This window comes from Heloderma suspectum, chromosome 3 (genome assembly GCF_057233095.1).
Source record: "Heloderma suspectum isolate Gila_16-S chromosome 3, 16-S_ref, whole genome shotgun sequence".
Lineage (NCBI taxonomy): Eukaryota > Metazoa > Chordata > Lepidosauria > Squamata > Helodermatidae > Heloderma > Heloderma suspectum.
Window position 1 is genome coordinate 33,312,864 of NC_139460.1, and position 27,865 is coordinate 33,340,728.

A 27,865-nucleotide genomic window follows, 5' to 3' on the forward strand; every position below is an offset into this window, starting at 1 on the left:
ACAATAAAGCAACACAATACACATTATTCAGGAATAAAACCACACCCTGTACTGCGTGCTGCAAACCATAGCTGCCTGGCTTACACGTCACAGAGGGAAAGCCTCTGTAAAGAGATGAGTTTTAAGAAGATGTCTGAATGTCAGAACAACCATGCTTGCTGGGGCTGATGGGAGCTGTAGCCCAGCAATCTATAGGACCCCAGGTTGGGCTAGACTGCTGTAAAGTGATGGAACTTGGCTCCATCTTCATCCCAGAGGAACCAGAGGGAAGGGAACAGTAAGATATGCAGTAAGGATTCTATTCTATAACTATGGCTGCAAACTCATGCACACTTACTTAGGAGTAGGCCCCATTGAATTCAGTGGGAATTACTTCCGAGTAACTATGCATGGCATCAGGCTGCAGTAGGGTGTGTGTGTGCAACTTGCTTTATGCCTAGTCTTCCCAAGGGACCCTGGCTCTAGACAGGCATAATTATACTAACAGAATGGTCAACATGGGTGAGAGAAAAACTTCCCCTACCACATCCACAGAGGTTGACCAGAGATCAGCTCATACAATCCAGACTAGGACATCTCCTGGTATGGCACGTGCAGAGAGCTCCAAAGGAATCAAACAAGTGAGCCAAGCCACATTTCATATTATATCTCAACCTAGGGATCTCCTGTATAGTTTCATCTCAAACCTTGAGAAACCAAGGCCAGGGAAGTCCTTTCCTGAATGAGCTTGGGCAAATCATTCAGGTTTTGTACACCATGGCATGAACCTGTGCTGTTATTTTTGTATGTATTGTTGTAAACTGCACAGAGAACTTCAGCTCTGGGGCAGTATAGAAATGAAAGAAGAATAAGAATACTTGTACCCAGCTACTACTGTTAAAACTAGCTGTTAAAACTATAGAACAGAGAAGTAACACAATTCCTGCTCAGGTGAATTGAGACAAATAAAAGTTGGGGAACAGACTTTATAAAGGATTAGCTTTTAATGAGGATGGTGGGTGAATTAGGAGCAAGCAGTGCAGAAATGTGGAGGAAGGGTGTGGACCCCCCCCCCCAAATATTTACTTGGCAATAGTCCAACGTATTTTAATGGTGCTTCCAAGCAGGTTATTTGTATCATTACTTGAATGTAAGGCTGCAACCCTAAAGACATGCTGTTCTAGTTTGTCCCAGGGAACTCTGGGAATAGCAGATTTGTGGTGTGGCTAGGGATCTCCAAGGGTTGTATCCAATGTCAGTCCTACTTAGAGGAGACCCATTGAAATGAATGGGACTTGAGTTAGACTAATATTGGATTTGACTCCTTGGATATAACCCCAAGATAGCATCTCAGCCCCCTCACCATTGTAGTATTCATACAGTTCCCAGTGTTCTTTGATTTATGCCATAAGAGTTTAGCTAAAGTTTGTAAGGTACATCTGCATATATTTACTGAAATTGGGCACCACACTTTTAGAAGGATGCAGACAAACTGGAGAGGGCAACAAAGATGATCAGGGGACTGGAAACAAAGCCCTATGAAGAGAGACTGAAAGAACTGGGCATGTTTAGCCTTGAGAAGCCTGAGGAGAGATATGATAGCACTCTTCAAGGACTTGTAAGGTAGTCACAGAGAGGAAGGCCAGGATCTCTTCTCGATCATCCCAGAGTGGAGGACACGGAATAATGGGCTCAAGTTACAGGAAGCCAGATTCCAGCTGAACATCAGGAAAAACTTCCAGACTGTTAGAGCAATACGACAATGGAACCAATGACCTAGGGAGGTGGTGGGCTCTCCCACCCTGGAGGCATTCAAGATGAGGCTGGACAGCCATCTGTCAGGGATGCTCTGACTTGGATTCCTGCATTGAGCAGGGGGTTGGACTCAATGGCTTTGTAGGCCCCTTCCAACCCTACTGTTCTATGATTTTATGAAACCACCGTCAGGCTATTGTGGCTTGGAAGGGCACAAACTGTGTTTAACAGCCTTTCCCAACCTGATGCCATCCAGATATTTTGGACTACAAACTCCCAGAATTCTTGACCTTTGGCCATGGTAGCTGGGGCTGATGGGAGTTGAAGCCCAAAACAACTAGAGGGTACCATGTTGGGGAAGGTGCCCTACCTACTATCTGCCTAATGGCGCATTCCTATGCAGAAGTAAGCCCCAGTGGGTTTGAGGGGACTTTCAATTTCCTATCCTCAATTAGCAGTTGTTGGGAGGATAAACTGGTAAAGTGTGTTTAATTGCAAAAATAAGAGGGAGCTATTCACGAATCTGAGGGTTGCAGAATTAGATTCCTCAAAATAATAATAATAATAATAATAATAACCTAGGAAGTAGTTTGCGGTCCTCAGAAGCATCATTATATCTCAAGTCTATTTTAGGCACGTGCCTGGGACATCCCATAAATCACGCTGTACGGATTCAGGAAGCCGTTACAGATGACATTGTAACTCGTTTAAAAAAAAAAAAAGTCTTCCTATATAACCAAGCTCCTTTTTGCAGCGACTTACGAATTGGATATCCCTGTAACGCGATCCTGTGTGATCAAAGCGTTCGTTATCTCTTTTGGGCAACACAGGATCTCTTTCTTTAATAGAGTCTGCTTTGGTCTAGGACGTTTGTCTTGACAGAGGAGGCATTGTAAATTCAGGGACTCTGGAAGCGGGGAGGCGTGCCTTTTGCGTCACCACCAGGACTGCCTGTACAAGGTTGTTGTTGTCCCCCCCCCCCCCCCCGGTAAGACAAGGAGAGGGAAAGAGCGCGCTGCTAGCCCGGGTCAGTGGGATCTACCTAGAAGCTTCCAGCAGCGCCGAGGCAAGCAAGCAAGCGGGCTGGGTAGGCGGGTGGCTCACACGCAGCGGGTCAGGTGAGCAGGGCCCGTTTCCCCTCCGGGAAACGTGGGCGGGGCTCGCGCCCGCGCAGCTCCCAGCGCCTCGCCGCGTGCGGACCCTGCGGCTTATCCGGATAACGCGGAGCCCCGCCGTGGCCGTGCGAGCGCCGTCGTGGCTCAGCAAGCGGCGCGTCCCGCTGGCTGCTGTTGCTGCGGAGCGCCCTCGCGCGACATCCTGCAGAGGCCCTTGAAGCGCCCGGGGAAGGTTGCGCGGTCCACCGCGGCCAAGGTTGCCCGCTTCTGCCCGAGCGAGCCCGAACGGACTCGCCGTCGAGTACAAACGCGGGTAGGTCCCGGCTGCTACTGCGGCGGCCGCCTTTCGCCCCTCTGCAAGGCCGAGGCCTTTGAAGGACGGCAGAACAACCTCGCCGCTTAGGCCTCGGGCGGCGCTAAGCGGGGAGGGCAAGGCTCGCTCTGAGGAATGGCCTCGCCTCGCCGCACGGGCTCTGTTTCGCGAGGTGCCCGCGCGTGCTAAACAGAGCTCGCCGTCTCTGAAGCGAGCTCTGTCTTTTCCTTCCCCTGGCGCGGCCACCGAGTACGAATCAACGCGCAGCTTGCAGACTTGTGTAGCTCGCTCTTTCCCTCTCCTCTCGTGACGCTTTTAACCTGCCCTTCCTTTCCAAGGGGTTGGATTTAGACTTAGGCGCAATCCTAGGCATGTTTCCACATACCCGTTTGGCTAGGGCATGCTGGGGGATGCAGGACTTTGGTCAGTCCAGACATGCCGAGGGGTGTGCCCTTTATCACGCTTAGTGCAGACCTATTGAAATCAATGAGTCCACCCTTAAGTATGACTTGGATTAGTCCAAGGGGTTTTGGGGTGGCTTGCAGGGCTCTTCCATCTTACCCTCTCTGTTAAGGGGAGACAGGATAGTTGTCTTCAGATAGGCAGAACACGGAGCTCGAGAGGGCTGAACCATTTTTTGGCTAAAGTTAGGAGAAACTTTCTCACCGTACTTACCCAGTCTGTGGGACAGACTGCCTGGGGGAGGTATTTAAACAAAGGCTGGGCTACAGGAGTGCTGTAATTTCATTCTGCATTGCAGATCCTGCATTTTACAGGGGGTGGGCTAGATGGCCTCTAAGGATACTTCCAAGATTCCATAACCATCCTGTGAGGTAGGTTAGACTGACAGTGACTGACTGGCCCAAGGTCACCCAGTCAGCTTCAGTGCTGAGGGGAGGAGATTTGAACCCCGATCACCTAGTCCAGATAGTTCTATCCGCTGCGCTAGACTGGCCCTCTTCTTGTATGCCCATTCTATACACAGCGATGATTAAACATTTTTAGAGCCTTTGCTTTGCAATGTTCTTCCTCCTGACAGTCAGCCCCGTGATGCAGGTCACAATTCCTATTGGACAGGTGGCTGTGACCAGGTTAGATCTGAGAGGGGAAAGGCAAATACTTCTTTTAGCTATTTTCTCTAACAAAATACCCATCCATCACCTATCTGACATATTGGACAAACGGAAAATCCTACTGCAGTCTCAGTAGGGAACCAATTCTCCCACCCTATACATCTCGGGTGCATTCCTTTTCTCAGTGGAGGCTGATGGCTTTGATTTTGGTGGGGCTGTGATTCCATTCTGGGTTTCAGTCAGAACTCTAAAGGAGCTGTCCTAGGTTCAGCACCTTGGATAGCTCCTTTAGAGTTCTGGCTGGTTCTGACCAAAACCCAGAATGGGTGCGCAGCCCCAACTAAATCGGAGCCACCAGCTTCCACTGCCTTTACTTCCTTCCGTATAACTGATGGCTGCCATTGCTTCCTGTGGTGGGGACACACAGAGGCACTGTCGCGCATAGAGGCACTGTTGCAGCAAAGGCAAAACTCTGCCTTTGATACGGAGTGGCTCAGCCTATACTGGCAGCAATCCCGCAGAGGCTGTGTGTGTCTGTGTGTGTGCATGTGCACATCTGCGTGCATGCCAAATGTGAAAGCCGGGGTGGTATAGAGGTTAAAACAGCCTCCCCCCCACTTGGTGCTTTCCAGATGTTTTGGGCTACAGCTCCCAGGATTCCTGACCATTGACCATGCTGGCTGGGGCATATGGGAGTTGAAGTCCAAAACATTGAGGGGGGGGAGGGAAGCACCAGTTTGGGGAAACCTTGGTTAGAAGGTCGGATGGAGTAGGGCGGGGGAGATCCAGGTTCAAATCCCCATTTTGCCATGAAGTGCACTGGGTGACCTTGGGCCTGTTATAGTCACTTGCCCTGACCTACCTCACAGGGTTGCTATGAGGATAAAAGGGGTGGACACTATATATGTTCCTGTGAGGTCCTTCGTGGAAAGATGGGATATAAATAAAATATGTCTTGGTGCTTGGTCCTTGAAATATAAAATATAGAAACCCTCCCTTGACCTGTCCTATTGATGGAGGTTTTAAAAACGAAACACATGGTAGGTTGTGTGCGTCTCTGTGTGATTGGTTTCATTTTCTTAAATAAAAGATGCCCTGCGAACATTAAAAGGCTCATGTTGTTGTGGGATAGGAATTGATCCTTAGGAATAGGGGATATTTAGTATGATATACTATTAGCTTCAGGGAATTTTCCTTACCTGCTTTACTAGGCAAAAATCCCTGGTTGGAGGTAATTAATCTTACAGGAAGGGGGATGTAAAGGAAGCACACAGCCATCTATGTCACCTCTCTTGTTTCTTCTGCAGTCTGTGACCTTCTACTGGTAGCTTGTGACTCCAGCTCTCTGTGCACGTAGGTGATGATGCAGCAGTGGGCTCGTTGCAAAGGCTGGGGGAAAAAGCTCAGGGTTGCTGCAGCTGCAACATATCTGAGCTTCTCCAGAATTGCTGCAGATGAATTGCACCTCCACTCATTGGCCAGCTGTTTCCTAGGAGGGGGCAGGCAACTCCTTTTAAGTCTCGACAAAGTGCTTCTCTTGGCTGAGGAGGCAAACTAGGATCACAGCTGTGACTGGCCAGATCTTTCTGTGCCAACAGACTGGGAATGCCCAATTATAATTTTCCTAAAATCAGACAGTATAAGGGGGCTGTTGCACAAATGCCTGATTGGAGCACTTGCTTGCTTGTATACTGTTGATGTGGTATAACAAAGCAGAAGAGAGCTATGTTTAAATATCTAGATGGTGTAGGTACTGCTTTTGAATGACAGATGCAAGCAATACAAAACGTAGTCGTGAGTTTGGATCCAGTGGAAGTTTGTAATGGATAAGTCCCATTAAAATCAATGGTGCATCATAGTTATGACTAACTTAAGTCCCATTGATTTCGTGAGACTAAAGTGTGACTAACTTCCTCTGGACCATCCCAGTAGTATTTAGATAGCAAATTCTAGTTTTCAAAATGCGTTATGTACATTATTTTACGGCACGATCCTAGGCATGTCTACTCAACAGCAAGTTCAATTGAATTGAATGGGACTTACTCCCTAGTAAGTGTGTATAGGATATCAGGTTAAGACTGCAGTCCTAAACATACTGAGAAGGCAGTAAGTCCCATTAAATTCAGTGGGGCTTACTTCTGCATAGAAGTAAGCCCCACTGTTAGTAATTTAAGCATCACATGATGAAAATGACTGTGTGTGTGTGTGTGTGTATGTATGTATGTGGGAACTACAGTGGCAGAGTTGATAGGGATGGAAGGAGAGCCTTGACGTGTCTTTACCTTTTTCTCCCAGTGCGAGGAGCCCCAGTGGTGAAGCATCTCAGCCCCACTGGCAAAGCATCAGCAAACAAATGAGTTAGACATCTATGTGAGTTTAGCAGCAGGGTGAGGACTCTCCCCTCCCTACACATTATAAGTAACTGTAAATAGAAAACTATAAATAAATTCCCCACCTTCTGCTAGTAACAACTTAGTTTTCCAGGTAAACAAACTCAATAATAGTAATAACACTATTAATAATAAAAAGACAATTATGAAGGTAGAAAGCCAGCAGGGGTGTGGAGGCTATCCAGTGTATTGCACTGAGTGCCACATGTATGACCTATCTGCTTCCTGGACAGACGTCATAGGTGTGTGCTTGGTGTAATGAGCTCCTGGCTCTCAGGGAACAAGTTCGTTCTCTTGAGGCCAAGGTTGCTGACCTGGAGAACCCAAGAGAGGCAGAGAGGTTGGTGGATGAGACCTTCAGGGATCTATTAGCAGTGTCCCACTCCCAGGGTGATCGCTCCTCTGCTGTCACAGAGAATGCTGTTCTTGGGGAAAGAGGGCATTATTCTGAGGAAGAGGGAAATGATCCCTTAGAAGGGACCCATTCTTCAGAAGATGAGCAAATATTCTCTCACACCAAGGCTGTGCTTCTGGGGGGAGGGGGGTTTGTGCTAGTGGGAGATTCGATTGTTATACACATAGACAGCTGGGTTTGTGATGGACATATAGACCTCATGGTGAAGGTTGCCGATAGGTGGCATTTGCCATCTAGATAGCCCAGTAGATAGCGCTGGGGTGGAGTCAGTGGTTGTGGCCCATGTTGGTACCAACGATGTGGGGAAATGTATTTGTAAGGTCATGGAAGCCAAATTTAGGTAGATAGGTAGGAGGTTGAAATCCAGGACCACCAAGGTGGCTTTCTTTGAAATGCTGCCTGTTCTACATGCAGGGCCTGCATGTAGACAGGCGAAGTTGAGGAGTCTCAATGTGTGGATGAGACAGTGGTCCAGGGAGGAGGGGTTCAGATTTGTGAGGCACTGGGGAACATTTTGGGATAAGCTGGGCCTGTACAAGACAGATGGGCTCCACTTGAACTACAATGGGACCAGACTGCTGGTGCTAACCATAAAAAAGGTGGCAGAGCAGACTTTAAACCCTGGGGGAAAGCCGACAGGAGCTGGGAAGCATCTGGTTTGGGTTAAATCATCCCAAGGGGATGAAGATGAAAATATTTTTGATTGCCCAAATGTAGAAGGGGAGGAAATAGGCCAGGAGTACATGGGAGAACATAATAGCCAATCAAAGAGGCCAAAGTGCCATAGCAAAAGATGCACATGCCAAAGGCATCTGGGGAGGGCCACCATGTATAGGTGTTGGTATGCAAATGCTAGAAGCATCCAAGCCAGAATGGGAGAGTTGGAGTTCTTGGTTTTAAAGGAGAACCTGGATATAGTGGGCACTACAGAAACCTAGTGTAATGGAGAGAACCAATGGGATACGGTCTTCTCTGGATATAAACTCTACAGAAAGGACAGGAAAGAGCGTACTGCGGGAGGTCTTGCTTGGTATGTCAAATACTGTTGAGCAGACTAGAACACCTAAAAGGGGTAGGCTCTTCCACAGGAGTGCTGTGGGTGACAATACCAGGTTCCAAAACTAATTAGTGCTAGGAACATGCTAGGATTGTCCCCCAGACCAGGATGCTCAGAGTGACCTTGAGATGGAAAATTAAATCAGGGAGGCCTCAAAACAAGGAAGTGTTGTTATAATGGGCGGCTTCAATTACCCTCACATTGATTGGATAAATCATGTTCCAGGCACGACAAAGAGGTTAAATTTCTCAATGCCCTAAACGATTGTGCCCTAGAAAAGTTGGTCATGGAACTGACCAGAAGGGAGGCAATCCTGGATTTAATCCTAAGTGGTGTCCTGGGGGAGGCCATTGGATCCAGCAGATCCCAGGCCTCTCCCCTCCCCACCCACTGGCCTGTCCCCAACACACCCATTTCCTCCCTTCCTGAGGATGAAGAGAGCCACCATGGAGCCTTCTGCAGTGGCTGGGAGGGTCTTCAGGTGGGGATCCACAGGTTGGAGCTCTGTCTCCGGCCTCAGACGGGGAGGTCCACCACATCCTGTAGTCCCTCAGACGCTGTCTAGAGGACATAGGATTGCTCTCTTAGGGCACAATCCTATGCATGTTTAGAGAGAAAAATGCTGGCTGGGGAATTCTGGAAGTTGTAGGACCTTTTTTCTGTCTAAACATGCATAGGATTGCACCCTTATGCAGCAATCCTATGGCCACTAAACAGTGTCTAGTCGGCCATAGGATTTTTCAGTTTCTGGGAACCAAGTTTGGAGCCAGGACTCCGAGCTCGGTTCCCAGAAAACTCACTTCCCGCCCCCTTCCCCACTGCCTCGTAAGCAGTGCAGTTTGTCCCCATCTCCGTGCTCATAAGCACAGTGTGGAGCGGGTGAAAAGGGGGCATTCCTGAGGTCAGGGACGGGAGGATGCTTCCTATGTGCTGTCCAGCCTCCCCTCCCCTGCTCTGACGTCCCCAGCTAGACAGCCAAAATCAGCTGCCTAGCTGCAAATGTAGGGTGGCCAGAGCCCAGAGGAGAAGATCTCCAACTCACTCCACCTGCCCTGCATTCGATAGTTGTCCACCTCCGAGTTCAGAGGCAGCTGACTATCCCCATAGGATTGCACCCTTAATTTGAGTGGAAAATTGTCCAGGAAATCCAGCACAGTCATATTTGACTTCAAAAGAGGAAACTTCTCTAAAATGAGTGAACTGGTGAAAAGGAAGCTGAAAGGGGGAGTCAAGATGGTTAAATCCCTTCAAAATGCTTGGAGGTTACTCAAAACTACAATAGTAGAAGCTCAGTTAAAATGTATACCACAGGTTAGGAAAGGTAGCACCAAGACCAAGAGGTCACCAGCATGGTTAATGAGCAGTGTCAAGGATGCTATTATTTATTATTTATGTATTTACAATATTTGTATACTGCTCCATATCTAAAACAGATTTCGGAGTGGTGAACACAAAAGATAAAACAATAAAGGAATAAAAAGATTAAAACACCATATTAAAATTATGCTTTAAAACACACACACACACAAAAACAGAACGCCAAGATACCGTGGCTGGTCAATTAAGGAATGCCCCCTGAAACAGTGCTGTTTTCAGGAAGTGCCGGAAACAACACAATGTTGGTGCCTGCCTGACCTCCAGGGGCAGGGAGTTCCAAAGAAAGGGGGCCGCCACACTGAAGGGTCTTCTCCTAGTGGACTCCAGTCGAGCCATAGGTCCATGTGGAGCATGTCCTCCAATGACCTCAGTGACTGGACAGGTTGGTAAGGGAGAAGGCACTCTCTCAGGTATCCTGGTCCCAAGTTGTTTAGGGCTTTGTACACTAGTACTAAAACATTAAACCTGGCCCGGTAGCGAATAGGTAGCCGGTGCAGTTCCCCACAGCAAAGGAGTTGCATGCTGAAAAGGGGCAGCTCCCGACAACAGCCGAGCTGCTGCGTTCTGCACTAGCTCCAGCTTCTGGAGCAGCCTTAAGGGCAGCCCCACATACAGCACATTGCAGTAATCCAGTCTTGAGGTTACTAGCACCCGTACCACTGCGGCCAAGCTATCCCTGTCCAGGAGAGGCTGTAGTTGGTGAACCAGCCAAAGCTGGTAAAAGGCACTCGGAGCCGCCATGGCCTCTAGCAACAGTGATGGATCTAGGAGTATCCCCAAACTATGGACCTGATCTTTCAGAAGAAGGGCAATCCCATCCAGAACAGACAATTAGCCTATCTCCTGGAATCGGGAGAGAAAAGAGAGCTTCCTTCAGAAAATGGAAATCTTGCCCAAGTGAGGAAAACAAAAGGGAGCACAAGCTTGCATAAAGACGATGCAAGCAGACAATAAGAGATTCAAAAAATTACTTCAAAGAGCATATCGCTGATGATATCAGGGACAACAATAAAGAATTCTTTAAATATATCAGAAGCAGGAAACCAGCTAGGGAGGCAGTTGGACCATTGGATGACAATGGAATTAAAGGAGTACTAAAGGAGGACAAGACGATTGCAGAAAAGCTGAATTAATTCTTTTCATCGGTCTTCACTACAGAAGATATAGGACAGATACCTGTGCCTGAACAGATGTTTTCAGGAAGGGAGTCTGAGGAACTGAGGCAAATAGTGGTGACAAAAGATGAACTTCTCAACCATATTAATAAATTGAAAACAAATAAATCACTGGGCCCAGATGGCATCCATCCTAGAGTTCTCAAAGAACTCAAATATCAAATTGCTGTTCTTCTAACCAAAATATGTAACATGTCCCTAAGATCAGCCTCTGTATCAGAGGACTGTAATAGCCAACATAACACCAATTTTTAAAAACAGACCCAGGGGGGATCCAGGAAATTACAGGCTGGTTACCTTAACATCTATTCTGGGTAAATTGAAAGCATTATTAAAGATATAATCAGTAAGCATGTAGAAGGACAAGCTCTGGTGAAAAAGAATCAGCTTCTGCAAAGTTAAGTTCTGTCTCACTAAACTTTCAGAGTTCTTTGAAAGTGTCAATAGACATGTAGACAGGGTGATCCAGTAGACATTGTCTACTTGGACTTCCAAAAGGCTTTTGACAAAGTCCCTGAAGAAAGACTCCTGAGAAAGCTTAGCAGTCATGGAATAAAAGGAGAGGCCCTTTTATGGATCAGTAACTGGTTAAAGAACAGAAAGCAAAGTGTAGGAATGAATGGTAAATTCTCCCAATGGATGGATGTAAATAGTGCGGTCCCACAGGGATCTATATTGGGATGAGTGCATTTCAACCTGAGCAGTGAAGTGGCCAAGTTTGCTGATGACGCCAAATTATTTAGGGTAGTTAAAACAAAAAGGGTTTGTGAGGAGCTCCAAAAGGATCTCTCCAAACTGGGAGACTGGGCATCCAAATGGCAAATGAGGTTCAACATAAGCAAGTGTAAAGTGAAGCACGTTGGGGCAAAAAATCCAACTTCAAGTATAACCTGATGGGATCTGAGCTAGCGGTGACTGACCAGGAAAGAGATCTTGGGGTTGTGGTGGACAGCTAAGTGAAGGTGGCAACCCAGTGTGCGGCCACTGTCAAAAAGGCAAACTCCACTTTAGGCATAATTAGAAATGGAATTGGGAATAAAACTGCCAATATCATACTGCCCCTATACAAATTTATAGTTCATCTCATTCCAAGGCCTACTGTAAATAACAAATTAAAATAGCATATTGAAAAATTATTTTGAAATTGCATTAAGATTGAAAGTGCAATCCTATGCATGTGTGCTTGGAAGTAATTCCCACTCTGTTCAATGGGACCTATTCCTCGTAAGTGCATTTAAGACCGTAGCCTAAACCAAACTTACAGCCCAGCCTCATATTTAGCATTTTTTTCTCAGAAAATCTTCTCAGCTCAGTGGGACCATCACTCCCTAGTAAGTATGTTTAGGACTATATCCTCAAAAAGTATTAACCTCCTCTCAGACTTCTGCTGGCTTAACCTTGAGCCACTTGCCAAAGCCAGGGCAAACAGGAAGGACTTACAATGCTTTCAAAAGATGCTCAGGCTTAGACTTTGGTGAATCTCCAAAGGACCGGTCACCAAGAACATGCACCCTTGTTGTCTGAAGCAGGCTCACATATGGTAGAAGGGCGCCTTGATCTGAGGAATTGCAATGGGATGTGGATTACATTGGGCAATATTTAATACTGCTGGCATGCTTCTGCTCATTCCATTGAGCAAGCAGGACCCACCGCTACTGTAGTGGAGAGTTAGTGCTGCCGAAAGCAACCCCAGAAATGAGTGGAAATGCTTGTTTCCAGGTTGGGACAGGTCAGTAGAGCTCCCTTCTGACACTTCTCTTCACCCCCATTCTGGAAACTAGCATTTCCACTTGTTTCCAGTTGCTTGAAGAACCACTCCATATTGCACTAGTCATGGATTCTGCCGGCATGTGGGCTTTGTAGGATGCTGCCCATTGTTTTTCTTCTAAGAGATCCCCTTTCTTTATTCCCAAATCATACTTCTTCCCTTTGATTTATTTATTATTACATTTATATCCCACCCCTTTTCCTATTGCAAAGAACCCAAGGCAGTTTACATGGTTCTCCTCCTGACCATTTTATCCTCACAACAACCCTGTGAGGTAGGTTAGGTTGAGAGTCAGTGAGTGGCCAAAAGTTACCCAGAGGGCTTTATGGCCAAGTGGGGACTAGAACCTGAGTCTGCAGAGTCGACCCGAACACTCTAACCACTACACCACACTGGCTCTCAATGACCTTCTACATGTATAGATAGATATGTGTGCAGTCACATGCGTTTCTTCTCTTTCCTGGACTAGTAGGATCAGCCTGGGTGGCATAGTAATCGTAGCTCCTAACAGTGATGGGAGCGCCATACTACTACTGGGAGCAATGAAGCTCTATTGCTTGCAAAATATATTACAGCACAGTGACTGGGTTCACACACAACAGCCACACTCAAGGTTGAGTATTGGTTGAGTGTGGGTTGTCACTGAACTGTGGGTTGTTGTTGAAATGTGGATTGTTGTGTTGTGTGAAACCAGCTGCGCTAACAAACCATAGTTTCTAACCACAAACAATCCACAGTTCACAACCCGAAAACAAACCATGGGTTCTCTTTGTGGGTTGTCATGTTGTGTGAACCCAGCCACTGTGGTTTCATTAGTCCAGTTCAAGCATAATGCTAAACCATGGTTTAGCATTATCGGACAAGCTGCAGCAAACTTTGGGCATGGATGATCCCCCTCCCCTTCCCTCATGTAGCACGGCTTCCAGGGGACTGGAAGCTTCTGTTTCACTTCAACTTTCTGTCTCAACCCTAAACTTTGGTTAAACTTAAGTATAGCTAGTGAAAACAAGACAGATTCATAAACTATGGTTTGAAGTTGGTTTGTTTCCATTAACCATAGTTAAGATTAATCATACCTTGGGTTCAGATGACATGGCAACCTGAGATTAATCTAAAAAGGAAGTAAAGGTACTGAAGTCCTTGTGGCTACACTGGAGGAGGAGTGGGGAGTGCGTGACCCTAAGACTTGCCTAGGCTCATTCTTGTAATGCTAAACTATGTAGTCTGCGCTAAGCTATGGTGTAGCATTACATTCAAACCAGCCCACTCTCTCCAAAGCCAAGCCCCTTGTGATTTCATTGGTCATTTGATAGTGCTGGAGCGAATCTGTTGTCAGTAGTCTGTGTATTGCAGTTTAAGGGGATGGAGCGCCTTGGTGGATGTAGACCAAAGGGAATGATCTTTAGCAAAATTACACAAAGGTATTGAGAAGGATGAGACTACTACAGTAACTGACCATGCATTATTCATCATTTAAAACAATCATTCTTACCCAAGAGGAGAAAACAAATGATTGGGCCTTTCCAAGCACAGTAAAGGCAAAATAAAAATGTGTGTGTGTGTGTGTGTGTGAGTGATGGAAGCAGTGTCCAGTCTTGTCTGTAACCCTAAAAGATCGGCCTCCACCATGTTAGAATGCTCTCAGAGGTGTGACACACTTCACCCCCTTAAACTCCACACACACGATATTAGGGTACTAAAAACATGCCCTAAATAAGTGACCATCTCATAGAGCAGGGGTGGGCAGAAAGTAGATCTCCAGATGTTTCGGACTTCCAACTCCCTGCATTCCTGTTCATTGGCCATGCTGGCAGTGGCTTCTGGGAGTTGAAGTCCAAAACATCTGGAATTTTACCTTTTGCCACCCCTGACATAGAGCACCAAGATAAGGGCTGTAATAGACAGTCTCTGTAGTGTACTGATTTGGCTGGGGTGGGTTGACACATTGCCTTCTGACCCAATGAAAGTACAGATTGGGAAGGGTCAAGGAGGAGGTGCCAGCTGCCTTTGTTTCCTAGGGGAGACCGGCTATGGTTTTCTGAGAAGCACTGAAAGAATACAAAGTGACATACTATAGCTCAATTTTTTTTAAAAAAAGTTCCCTGCAAATATTATTATTGTTATACCAGATCTATCAAATCAAGTAACAGTTACTCGTGTCAGGTACTTCAGGAAAAGGGCTAATTAAGCCATGGCTTCCATTTAGTTATACCTCTCATTAGAATTGGCTAACTGTTCACCTTCAAACATCTAAAGATCTTTCCAAGGTCACAGTGACTTTCTTCAGGACCCACCAGCTGAAAGTACATCTCCAGTCCGTCATGGCATCCCAGTCCTGGAGAACAGGGCTGGCCCTACCATTAGGCAAAATGAGGCGGATTGTAGGTGTTGTGAAAGGGCAACAAATTGCTTGTTCTTTAATATTAGTACTGTACTTTTATTGCTAGGGAGGGAGAGAGGCTCATGTGGAATGTTTTTGCCTCAGGTGGCAAAATAATTCGATCAGCATTGGGTATTTTTGTACCTTGACTTGGGGATGGGGTACCAGTTGCTGCTCTGTCTCAGGCAGCAAAATGTCTTGGGGTGGCCCTGCTGGAGGAGAAAATATTAATGGGAGATTCATTAGAGGTCTTCAAATATCTGAAGAGCTGGAATGCAGAAGAGGCAGAAGATTTTTGCTCTGTTGCTCCAGAGGACAGGACTAGAACCAATGGTGAAAATTGCGGGGAAGCAGATTTTGTCTCAACATTAGGAGAAGATTCCTAACAGTAAAAACTGTTTGACAGTAGAACAGTCTGCCGCAGGAGATGGTGGGTTCTTCTTCACTGGAGATATTTAAGCAGAGGCTGCACGGCCATCTCACAAGGATGCTGGAATTGCATCCTACATTGCAGATTCTTCATTGAGCAGAAGGTCAGACTAGATGTCCTTCTAGGTCCATTCCAATTCTCTGGCCTAGTTCACATATCATGGCTACCCAGGTTTTAAACAAATCCCAGGTAGCCATTAATGAGCAGAAGTGAGCAAGGTTGCTGGCTCTCACCAGCTCACTCTCGTTGTTTGTTCTTGGGTTACAAGACTGTATTGTTCCCTCCACAACAACCTCCAATTCCAGCTTCAGATGTCACAATAAACAACGCTTCGTCTCTGGGTTGTTTAATTCTGCAGGAGTGGTCAGGTTCTAGAGTGTTTGCTTGCCCCCACTCATTCACAACAACCCAGTTAACAAACCCTGGGTTGTTTTCGATGTGTGAAATGGGTCTATAATTCTGTGAATGCTCTCTTTGCCTCTGCTAGTCACTGCAAGAACTAGCACAAGAGAGATAGGTAACACCAAGAAACCTATATTTTCCATAGAGGAATATAAAATTAGGGTTATGTGTTGTCCAAGCATTGTAATACTGAATATATTTCTAGTCCTGTGGAAATTAATACCTCGTACTCAGATGCTCCAGTAAAATCAAATGTGTGGTAGATGCTTATTTGTGTAATTTTGTTGTTGTTCAGTCATTCAGTCGTGTCCGACTCTTCGTGACCCCATGGACCATAGCACGCCAGGCCTTCCTGTCCTGCCCTCTCTCCCGGAGTGTGCTCAAGTTCATATTCATTTAATCGGTGATGCTATCTAGCCGTCTCATCCTCTGCCATCCCCTTCTCCTTTTGCCTTCAGTCTTTCCCAGCATCAGGGTCTTTTCCAGAGAGTTTTCGCATTAGGTGGCCAAAATATTTGAGCTTCAGCTTCAGTATCTGTCCTTCCAATGAGCAGTCAGGGTTGATTTCCTTTAGGATTGACTGATTTGACCTCCTTGCAGTCCAGGGGACTCGTAAGAGTCTTCTCCAGCACCACAGTTCGCACGCATCAATTCTTTGGCGGTCGGCCTTCCTTATAGTCCAGCTCTCACAGCCATGAAAACCATAGCTTTGATTAGACGGACCTTTGTCGGCAAGGTGATGTCTCTGCTTCTTACTATGCTGTCTAGGTTTGCCATAGCTTTCCTCCCAAGGAGCAAGCGTCTTTTAATTTCATGGCTACAGTCACCATCTGTGGTGATCTTGGAGCCCAAGAAAGTAAAATCTGTCACTGCTGCCATTTCTTCCCCTTCTATATGCCAGGAAGTGATGGGGCCAGATGCCATGATCTTAGATCTCTTAATGTTGAGTTTCAAACCAGCTTTTGCACTCTCCTCTTTCACCCTCAACAAGAGCCTCTTTAGATCCCCTTCGCTTTCTGCCATTAGGGTGGTATCGTCTGCATTTCGGAGGTTGTTGATAATTCTCCCGGCAATCTTAATTCCGACCTGTGATTCATCTAACCTGGCGTTTCTCATGATGTACTCTGCATATAAGTTAAATAAGCAGGGTGACAATATGCAGCCTTGTCGTACTCCTTTCCCAATTTTGAACCACTCGGTTGTTCCATGTCTGGTTCTTCCTGTTGCTTCTTGACCCTTGTACAGGTTTCTCAGGAGACAGGTAAGGTGGTCTGGTACTCCCATCACTTTTAAGATTTTGCCACAGTTTGTTGTGATCCACACAATCAAAGGCTTTAGCGTAGTCAATGAAGCAGAAATAGACGCTTTTCTGGAATTCTCTTGCTTTCTCCATGATGCAGCGAATGTTGGCGATTTGATCTCTAGTTCCTCTGCCTCTTCGAAACCAAGCTTGTACTTCCGGTAGTTCTCGGTTCGCATACTGCTGAAGCCTAGCTTGTAGGATATTTGTGTAATACTATGTATCAGAAAGTATCTTGGGAAGTATTCTCTGCTTCATTCTCTGCTCTCCTGGCCTGAGGTCTGCTCATCTACTCTCTTCTCTGGCACCTCCTCCAGCTTCATCCCTGTCTTGCCCCCTCACCTGCCCCAGTTATGCCCCACCTGCATTTTGTCTTTGTGCATAGAATCATAGAATAGTAGGGTTGGAAGGGGCCTACAAGACCATTGAGTCCAACCCCCTGCTCAATGCAGGAATCTAAGTCAGAGCATCCCTGACAGATGGCTGTCCAGCCTCATCTTGAATGCCTCCAGTGTGGGACAGCCCACCACCTCCCTAGGTAATTGGTTCCATTGTCGTATTGCTCTAACAGTCAGGAAGTTTCTCCTGATGTTCAGCTGGAATCTGGCTTCCTGTCACTTGAGCCCATTATTCCATGTCCTGCACTCTGGGATGATTGAGAAGAGATCCTGGTGTCAGGGTGGACACTGAGCCCATAGAATCTTAGAGTAGTTCTGATTCTGAGGAAGAGGAGCCGCTCCTGGGAGAGGAGCGTGCTCATCCTTCCCAGGGTCAACAACTAACAGAGATTCCTCCCACCAGCATTCCTAGCATAGATAGCAGTCCCAGGAGTGACAGAGCGCGGGAAGCAGACTTGCTGGACTCGCGATGCCGACATAGGGAGCGGCGCCAAATGGAGGGCGTGGAAAGGAGGCGTAGTGCCTGGTTGGCGCGCAAACAATGGTTGCGCCCAGAGAATCCAAGGGAAAAGGGGAGGGATTCTCCCTAGCCCATACGTTCAGGGTCTGCCAGTGATTCTCTTTCAAACGGGGACCAACTGTTCCAACTTAGGGCATAGGTACTCTGCTGCTCATATCTAGTTGCTAACAGTAGAGTTGTTAAGTTGTAAAAGAGGAATAAAGCTTTGAAAAGGATCCCTTTGTCTATGCCTGGACTTGGCTTCTGGATTAGACTGAGAGAGGCCTCCAAGGAGCCCTTGACACCTGGCCTTCCACTCTGTGACAACCTTTCCAGTACTTGAAGAGCACTATCATATCTCCCCTCAGTCTTCTCTTCTCAAGGCTAAACATGCCCAGTTCTTTCAGTCTCTCTTTATAGGGCTTTGTTTCCAGTCCTCTGATCATCTTTGTTGCCCTCCTCTGAACCCTCTCCAGTTTGTCTGCATCCTTCTTCAAAAGTGGTGCCCAGAACTGGACACAGTACTCCAGATGAGGCCTAACCAGTGCTGAGTACAGGGGAACTAGTACTTCCTGGGATTTGGAAGCTATGCTTCTATTAATGCAGCCCAAAAGAGCATTTGCCTTTTTTGAAGCCACATTTATTTATTATTAAATTTATTAATCGCCCATCTGGCTGGTCACCCAGCCACTCTGGGTGACGTACAGCATATAATAAAACAGTTTAAAACAATAAAATTCTACAATAAAAACGTTTTCTAAAATACCCTAACCCACCCCAAATGCCTGACTGAACAATCACGTTTTTAATGCACGGCGGAAGCTCAACATCACATTGTTGGCTCATATTCAGCTTGTGATCTACAACAATTCCAAGATCCTTCTCGCTTGTAGTGTTGTTGAGCCACATTTAGCAAACTGAGAGGGAGCTGGCTGGCTTCCTGCCTCAGTTCTCTTCTGAGGCAGCAGCAACAGCTCTCACCTGGGCTGGCCCTTCCACAGGGACAGTGGGCTGGCTGCCTCACGTGGCAGATGCTGGGGGTTAGAGAGCAGTGGTGAGATGTTGTGGGGACAGAGCTGTGTGTGCCACATGGTCTGCCCTGTGTCCCTTAAGCCCACAGGTGCAGTGGAAGATATGCACCTGGGTAAGATTCAACTTCCAGTCTGGTCAGTTTCTATACATGGAATGTATGGAGATGCCATCTCGTCCTTCACCTCAGGCAGCAAAATGTCTTGGACCAGACCTGGTTCTCAGCAGGCTCCAGAAGGTACAGAGGAACCTGGGCATGGCTGCCGGGTTAGTGCTAAGCAACGCACATGTGTTGGATAGTTTTGGACTTAGGAACTCACCCGAGAGCAGTTGCGCCTCGTCTCAGGCCAGCAGACAAGTGGCAAACCACATTCCTGCCTCTGCTTTTTCAAACAGCAGTACATTACTACCATATCTACATTAGGGATGGACACATCTGTCAGTTTTGGTTACTCTGTCTTATTTCTCCACTCTTAAGTTTGGTTCATCCTGAACTTTGAGAATTTTTTTTTTTAAAAATTGCATGAAAATTCATACACACGTTTGTGCGCATTTCTTCTAATACATGAGTATTTGTGTGCAATTTTGACTAATACACACAATCTTGAAAGCAATTTTCCTAATATAATGAGTTTTGAATGTTATTTTCACCAATATATGCATTTTTGTGTGCACCTTTCCCTATTATAGTCATTTTTGTATGCATATTTTGATTGGAGGCCTCCATTGCAAAATTCAGAGAAATGCAAATTTAGGCTTTAGTTCGAAAGTGAAAAATTACATAAGGTCATATTAAAATGTGAACCAAACAAATTTCTCCCCTGTTCCTAATTCTTACCAGCTATAAAAGTACTTTGCTTCTGTACTGATTGTACAGCTGTTCCAGTGGAGTATAAATTAATACTATAAATTAATACTATTCTTTTTTGCTTTCCCTCCATTCTGAAGAGAAATGTAGTGGCTATTCCATACTGAGTGATAGCTTATAAAAGATCCTGCCTTTGAAAAAGGAACTTTAGGAAGCAATCCTATGTCCCCTAGGCAGTGTCTGGGGAACATCAGATCATTCAGTTTCCTGGCTCTGAGCCTGTAGACGGGACTCCAAGCTCGGAGCCAGAAAACTACATTTCCTGTCCCCGCAAAATGAAATGCAGAGATGGGGAAAAGGAGGCATTCCTGGGGGCAGGGAGGGAAGGAGACAGGGAATGTGGGAATACGAGGTATCCCCAGCCGTCCCCAGCCTCCTTCCCTCTCCTTCTCCAAAGACTCCACTAGACCCTCAAAATCTCCCATCAAGCTAAAATGCAGAGTGGGAAGCGTAATGTGCCTCCCACTCTGCATTAGATACTTGTAAGCCCCCGGGTTTGGGGGCTTACAAGTACCCAGGGCGCATCCCATAGGATTACGCCCTTACCTAATTTTTTTTATGTTTGGAAGGGCCAAAGTAGTTACACTTCTCTCCAGAACTGTTTTGTCATATCTCTTTCAAACATCCGGGGGAAACTGCAGCTAGTTACTTACTAACACCAGTCTGCTTTCAGTCAAATGCAGATCTTGAATGGTATCACTGCACATCCAACAGTTAATAGCCAGTGTAAATATACCTGGTATAGCTTGCATGCCAAGTTAGATAACATTGGCAACCTGATGACCCAGATTCAAATCTCTTGCAACCAGATGTATGGGAAATCACTGTCTAGCAACTCAATTACGAGATTTGTTGCAACAGTGCAGAAGTGTTTAGGATGGTGCTGTAGTGATTGGAGGCAGATTCATGAGTGCATACTAGTCTGGGTTTTAATGGGACTAGGGAAAACAAGAAAGTTCTGCAAAGAATTAAGAGCAGGCTAGTTGGCCAACTGATATCCTGATGGGGATTTCATTGTCCGGTTGACATCCTGTTGGTGGAGCAAATCCTTGTTGCCTTACCTGTAGTGGCAAAGTTATGGTTGATCTTTACAAATGTGTCACCTCCGAAACCTTTTATATAGGACCACATCTTTTCAAGGTTTGGGCTGTTGATGGGTTTTGGGAGGCAGGATTCAAACTCCAGCATTCCTGGAATTTAAGATAGGATTCAGTACTTCAGGTGTATGGCTTTGATCCCAGGTCTGCCTTCTGTGAACAGAAGCACTCCACTCACCGAAGGTGCCTCCTCCTGATTTTCAGGATCCTCTCCCTGCCTCACCACTGCTCGTCCCATTCAGCAGAGTCCCCCAGCCCTCTCTGTAGCACTTTCAGGGGGCTGGAAGGGCTGCCGTGGAGAGGAGGGACAGGGACGTGCACTGATGCCAGCTCAGTTGCATATGCCTAAATCTGGATCCATCCCTATATGTGCATTGTTGTTTATGGAATGTGCACATAGTTTATATTATGGGACTATTCAAAAGGGCCTTGAGCTAAATAACACAGTCCTTAACTTGGCAACATTCGTATTATAGATAGTGATCCTGATCCAGAACAATTGGTATTAACAGGACTCAGAGCTGTCTAAGATACTCTGGATTGCAACATGGTGCCCATGGGCACCACTTTGCCACAGACACCTTTCTTGATGCGTACCAAGATGTCCTACCCTTCGCACTTAAACATAAATAAATATTTATTCATTTTCTCACCGGCAGCTGGGATTGCTGTGAAATAAGTTTCTGCTGGTGCTGAAAACTGGGTTCAAGGGAGTTGCTTAGTGTGTCGGGTCTCAGACACCATCTCTGCCTTGTACTCAGCCTCTTGGGCAGGTTACTTGTCGTTTGCCACACCTCCCATGGCAGCCATTTTGTGGGGGTGCCCAGGACAGTTTCTCAAATTGCCAGATGTGCCCATGGCCCAAGAAGGTTGCCTATCCCTGCTCTGGATTGTTTTTCTAGGGGAGCAGGGCAAAGAGAAATAAATGGAAGCATTTTCAATTGCTGTATATAAAATGTGTTTCACACAGAGCCAGCCAACTTGGACAAAATCTGCTACAGTGTTTGCAGCATTACTTTTGCTTTCAGGTGGTCAGCAGTGTGCAACCCAGCCATCTGAAATTACAGTAGCAATTTCACTCCCAGTTTACTTTTACACTAGCAAGAAAGATACTGGATGTATACATGTAGAGCTACAATACTGGACGATAGACCCATAACCTAAAAATTGCCCTTACCAGTTGCTTGGTGGAGTACAAACACTGGGGTTACATGATAGTTTGGTGAAAGTTTTACAAAAGAAGCCTCATTAACAAGATTTAGAACCACTATTTTGTATCCCCAAACAAGGTAAAAGCTTATATAGTTTTGATGGGCTGTTTGTATCAGAGGTTCTATCATAAATATTGCACCTACTAGAATACTGTTTTTTGTTTTGCATTGCCATTTAGTAGGGATGTACGAAAGTCACTTACCTTTTCGAAGGGTGACATTCGGGTGGTCCCTCCACCCGAAATTCTCTCAGGCCGGCTCCACTCCGCAGCGATTCCGCGGAGTCACTGGCCGGGGCCGCCCACAGCCGGACATCCGGCTGCTGGGCAGCCTGCAGGGGTGCAAATGGCGGTGGCCATAGCCGCCGCCATTTGCGTCCCTGTATTTTGCCGTGATAGGCTACGTAAATATTTACGTAGCCTATCACGAAAAAAAAACCAAAAACAGCGAATGCAAATGGCGGCGGCTACGGCAGCCATTTTGCGTTCCCTTTTTTTTTTTTTTTGGCCGTGATAGGCTACGTAAATATTTATGTAGCCTATCACAGCAAAAGAGAGGGGCACAAATGGCGGCCACTATGCCATTTGCGCCTCTCTCATTTATTTATTTATTTATTTATTATTAAATTTATTAATCGCCCATCTGGCTGGTCACCCAGCCACTCTGGGCGATGTACAACATACAATAAAACAGTTTAAAACAATAAAATTCTACAATAAAAACATTTTCTAAAATACCCTAACCCACCCCAAATGCCTGCCTGAACAACCACGTTTTTAACGCACGATGGAAGCTCATTAAAGAGGGGGCATGACGGAATTCCCTAGGGAGGGAGTTCCACAGAGTGGGGGCCACCACAGAGAAGGCCCTCTCCCTCGTCCCCACCAGTCTAGCTGTCCTGGCTGATGGGACAGACAGAAGGCCATCCGAGGCTGATCTTGTTAAGCGGCCTGTCGGGTGCTGCTGGAGGCGCTCCTTAAGATAGGCTGGGCCAGAACCATATAGGGTTTTAAAGGTCAAAACCAACACCTTGAATTTGGCCCGGAAAACAACTGGTAACCATTGCAACTCCTTCAGCACTGGAGTGATGTGATCTCGCCGGCGGCTGCCTTTAATCAGGCGAGCCGCCGCGTTCTGTACCAGCTGCAGTTTCCGAACCGTCTTCAAGGGTAACCCCACGTAGAGCGCGTTACAGTAGTCTAAACGAGAGGAGACCAGGGCATGTACTACCTATGGGAGCAGATGGTCAGGAAGGAAGGGGTGCAGCCGCCGTATCAGATGGAGTTGATACAGCGCTGTCCGGCTCACAGCTGACACCTGAGCCTCCATGGACAGCTGGGAGTCCAAAATGACCCCCAGGCTGCGGACCTGGTCTTTCAAGGGTAGCTGTACCCCATTCAACACCAGTTCAACATCCCCCAGCCTCCTCTTGTCTCCCACCAAAAGTACCTCAGTCTTGTCAGGGTTCAGCTTCAGCTTATTCCTCCCCATCCAGCCACTCACCGTCTCCAGACATTTGGACAGGGATTCTACGGCCAACCTTGGTGAAGATTTGAACGAGAGGTAGAGCTGCGTGTCATCCGCATATTGATGACACTGCACCCCAAACCTCCTGATGATAGCCCCCAGCAGCTTCACAAATATTTACGTAGGCTATCACAGCCAAAAAAAAAAGGGAACGCAAATGGCCGCCGCCGTAGCCACCGCCATTTGCGTTCCCTTTTTTTTGCTGTGATAGGCTACGTAAATACTTACGCAGCCTATCATGGCTTCCACAGGGATGCAAATGGCGTCCCTGCGTTAGCCGTGATAGGCTGCGTAAGTATTTACGTAGCCTATCACGGCTATAGTGAAGAAGCAAATGGCGGCCATGGATGTGGCCACCATTCGCAATGCAGTGTGAATGGCAGCAGGCAGGTGTCCCGTTTTGCACGCCTTTTGCAGGGCAGGGGGGCTTCGTTCTGCCACGGATTTCGGGGGGCTGAATAGCTGAATGCACTGGCATTCGGCCTCACCGAGATCCGTGATGGAATTCTCTGACATCCCTACCACTTAGTAAAAATACAAAGCAATTTAACACGTATGGATTTTACTAGGCCTGGGTTATCAAAACTGTAAGCATGTGGCCTTTGCAATAATGAATAATATATAAAGCAGTAATCAATCGTTGTTGCATAGAGAAGGTACAATGATGGGCCATTTGTAGAACTGTGGTATACTGAGCTGGACAACGCTGTTTTTCTGTCGTTTCAAGTGTATGATCAGGTTGAGCCTCAATGGCTAGCATCACTGGGTGGCTGCTAAGGGCCCACTGCTGATGCCTGCCCTGTTCCCCCCACTCAGCTGTTTTTTTTTTTCTGGCCTGGCACTCCGAGCAGTGCCAAGCAGTGGAGGCTGCACATTGGATAGCTCCTTTAGAGTTCTGACTGGTTCTGACTGAAATCCAGAGCAGATTCACCATCCCACAGACATCAGAGCCAACAGCTTCCACTGCTGCCAGGTGGCTGGATCTAGCCACCATTTTAGTTTCCCACCGTGTGCCCAACCTGTAGCCAAATACACCTGCCAGAGTAGGAGGCTCATCACAGGACACCTTGCCCAGGGCTCCTCAGACCTGGAGCTGGACCTGCAAACGATACAGCACACTAGGCAAGATTTCGTGGCCTTTGTAGGATGATACCTGGAAGAAAATCTTTGTGAACTGCCCAGAGAGCTTTGGCTGTTGGGCAGTATCGAAATGAAATGAAAAGTATATTTGAAGAGATATATTTGGCAAAGCATACTCCCTGGTGGAATTAGCCTGATTAGTACATTAATTAAGTCCATATGATATATATGATATGTTATGGTCAAACGTGGCTGCTGTTGGTTGTTGGTTGCCCTTCTGCAAAATCCTTTCGCTGTTGATGGACATGATATGATTGCAACAACATTGTCACCGCCCCTTTTCCTTTTCTGAGGGGGAAACATTGCCAAGGGCCAAGTGACGGCAGCCTTGGAGGGGCTGCAGGGAGATTGGGGAGGTGGTGGGCTAAAGAGGATAAGTTGGCTGAAGGCCAGGGATCTGAATTAAGCTGTGAAGGACGCAGGGGAGAGATGTCAAAAACGTGACAATGATTTAGGCCGCACATGTGACCTCCTTGCCGCCCCCCCCCAATGACAGTTGCCTATTTGAAAGGCTGTTCTATCCAAGTCCAGTTTAAAGATAAAGAACCATAAGAAAGGGAGAGTAGGGGGCCTTGAAGTTGCCCTTCTAGAGTTAGTACCTGGACAGCAGACAGGTCACCTGGTCATAGTCTTCCCCGCTATGAAATTGTATTTCTCTTTATATTATAATAATTATATTTAGATGTGCATTTACACATGTAAGTTAGCCACCTTATACTGATTGGACCTGAGCATAGAGGTGGTGGTTGTGATTTCAAGGCGGCTGTGAGTGGTGTACACAGGAGGAAGCGGAGCTGAAGAGGAGGCAAAGAGGAAACAGCAGGATGGGGAATGCGCTCAAATAAGACATGAGGACAGGACTGGCTGCTGTAGGAACTGTGGGAGACGGGTTTGCAAAGCCAAGGGCTGAGGAAAGGGAAGGGGAAGGATTAGGAGGACTGAATTTCAAATATTGTTTTAAAATAAACAGGCAAATTTGAACCATAGGTAACGTAGCTTATTTGGGGGTGATATTTGTTATTTATGGTTAAAACTGGAGATACTGACAAACGTGAGCCCTGGTGAGGACCTAAGGTCACATTCAGTCAACCCCCACCCCCCATGGCCTTTTTATTTCAGGAAAAGGTGCTTCAGGTGGGAGGGAATCTTAGGTAGAAGTTGGGAAGGGGATGCTTAATCCTTTCCCTGCCCATTGCTTCTCTGTTCAGAATTGCCTCATCAGCTGCTTCCCTCCCTGCAGGATTCCAAATTCATACTGCTTATGCTAAAAAAAACCCCACATATAGAGTGTCAATAAATTTTGAACCCCACAAAGTTAAGTTGTGGGGCATGGGAGTGGGGAAGGAGGCTTTGATTTAAAGGATAAATGTTGCAGGCTGGGGAAGAGTTCAACACATTCTCTTTGTTCCTTCTCTGCTCCAAATTGCCCCATTCTGGAGTGTCGTTTCCTGAAATAAAAGGGCCAAAGGGCTATTGGGATTTGGCATTTGACAGTTGGTGTTATATAAATTCAATCAATCAAGTATTATCTCTTGAATTTACTGAATTTAGACTCCAGGTAAGTATTGGTAACTGAATAGGTTTATTATATTATTGACCAGTTCTGTAGCAAGGCTGTATGGTTCCATAGCAAAGCTCTTAGTGCAAGCCTGCAGCAGGGTCTCTCCTAATCCAAGGAAAGGGAGGGGGTGGGAAGAGTTTGTACTTAATGGAAAAGTGCCCAGTTAATTTACAGTGCCTGGATGTAACACAGATTTACACACGTTTGTGTCTCTAACATGAATTCAGACCCTCAATTGTGTTTATCAGCTTCAACACATTCAGAATAATCTTTCACAGACTATCAAATAAATACTGTTTTTCAAACTGAGCTTGCAAATAATGTTACCAACCTTTCTGCATGTCCTAGCACGTCAAAGGGACTGTTGGAACATTGGGCCTGTTAAGGTACTTGATCAGAAGGACTTATGAAAAATCTCTTTGAATAGGTAGCCCTCTTTGAAGGGCAGAGCTTTTGGCTTGGTGCTCACATGCTGTATGCATTACATAATTTCAGGAAAAAGCTCAGTACGCTTGTCTTTTATACACAGAGGATGTATCTCTAATAATTACTCATCTGTTAGCATTCTTCCTTCTGGTGGAAAACAGCTGCCATTTTAATAATACATTGGTGTTGATTAAAAGTCAATCCAAAGTACTAAATTTGTAAATGGAAACAAAATGTACATTTTTGTGTTATATATTTTGCAGGTATCCTGGAATTTATCAGTATAGCAGTGGGCCTGGTCAGCATTCGAGGGGTAGACAGTGGACTTTATCTTGGAATGAACGAGAAAGGGGAACTATACGGCTCAGTAAGTTCCTTACAGTTTTTTTTTTTTAAATCTTGGCTTTTGTGTGCTTAATCTAGTCAAATTGTTATTATGATTATTGTTGTGTCTAAATGGTTATCTTTAGCTTCAACTAGTCTTAAGTTTACAGGCATGTAGGACAAGATATTGTGCAAATATCTAGTCAATGATCCTACAGTCTAGTGAAGAAGGAAGGATAAACAAGATGCTACTAATAGGGGATACATCTGGCTACAGCTTGCAGATTGTTGAACAGTTAGTGTAACGGATTGGTCCTAAGACCCCATGTTGTCAGCTAGGATGTACCTGCACTGTCATGACTTGTGGCTTTATAGTGGTGTTAGACTGGCATAGCACTTTGGATGGCACCTCTGCACTGCTAATCGCCCATTAGCAGATGTGTTCTTGTGGTGTTTGCAAGCTTTTATATGGCATAGAAAGAAGCAGAACCAGGGCATGATGGGAGTGGGGTGAAACAAGAAGACTAAAGTATATAGAATCTCCAGAGCATTCCAGCCGCCATGGAACGATCTACAACTGCACTCACGTTAGCATTTGATATTTCTATAGGGGTGTGCCTCCTGCTCACAGGTTTTATATGCGAGAAGGTCAGACAGAATGGGAAATGCCTCTTTATTTCATCATGCCAAGATGCATTCTTTTGGTTTAGCTATCTAGAATATCTTGAATTCCTCAAATCTGGTAATTACGTTCACTGTAATTATTATTGCATCTGTTGCTTAAGTATGCTAATGTACATTCCCCAATTTTCTCTCCACCACTGAAATTATGGGAGGATATACGAGAGCTTTTCTT

General features: G+C 46.1%; 1 protein-coding gene across 1 annotated transcript in view; it reads left to right on the plus strand.

The window, feature by feature from the left end:
- FGF9 (fibroblast growth factor 9) overlaps positions 1 to 27,865 on the plus strand; it is a 58,774-nt gene that overhangs the window by 3,713 nt on the left and 27,196 nt on the right. The window contains exon 2 of the mRNA XM_084841642.1: positions 26,949 to 27,052. Coding sequence (XP_084697768.1) covers positions 26,949 to 27,052 — 104 coding nt within the window. The remainder of the gene's footprint in view (positions 1 to 26,948; positions 27,053 to 27,865) is intronic.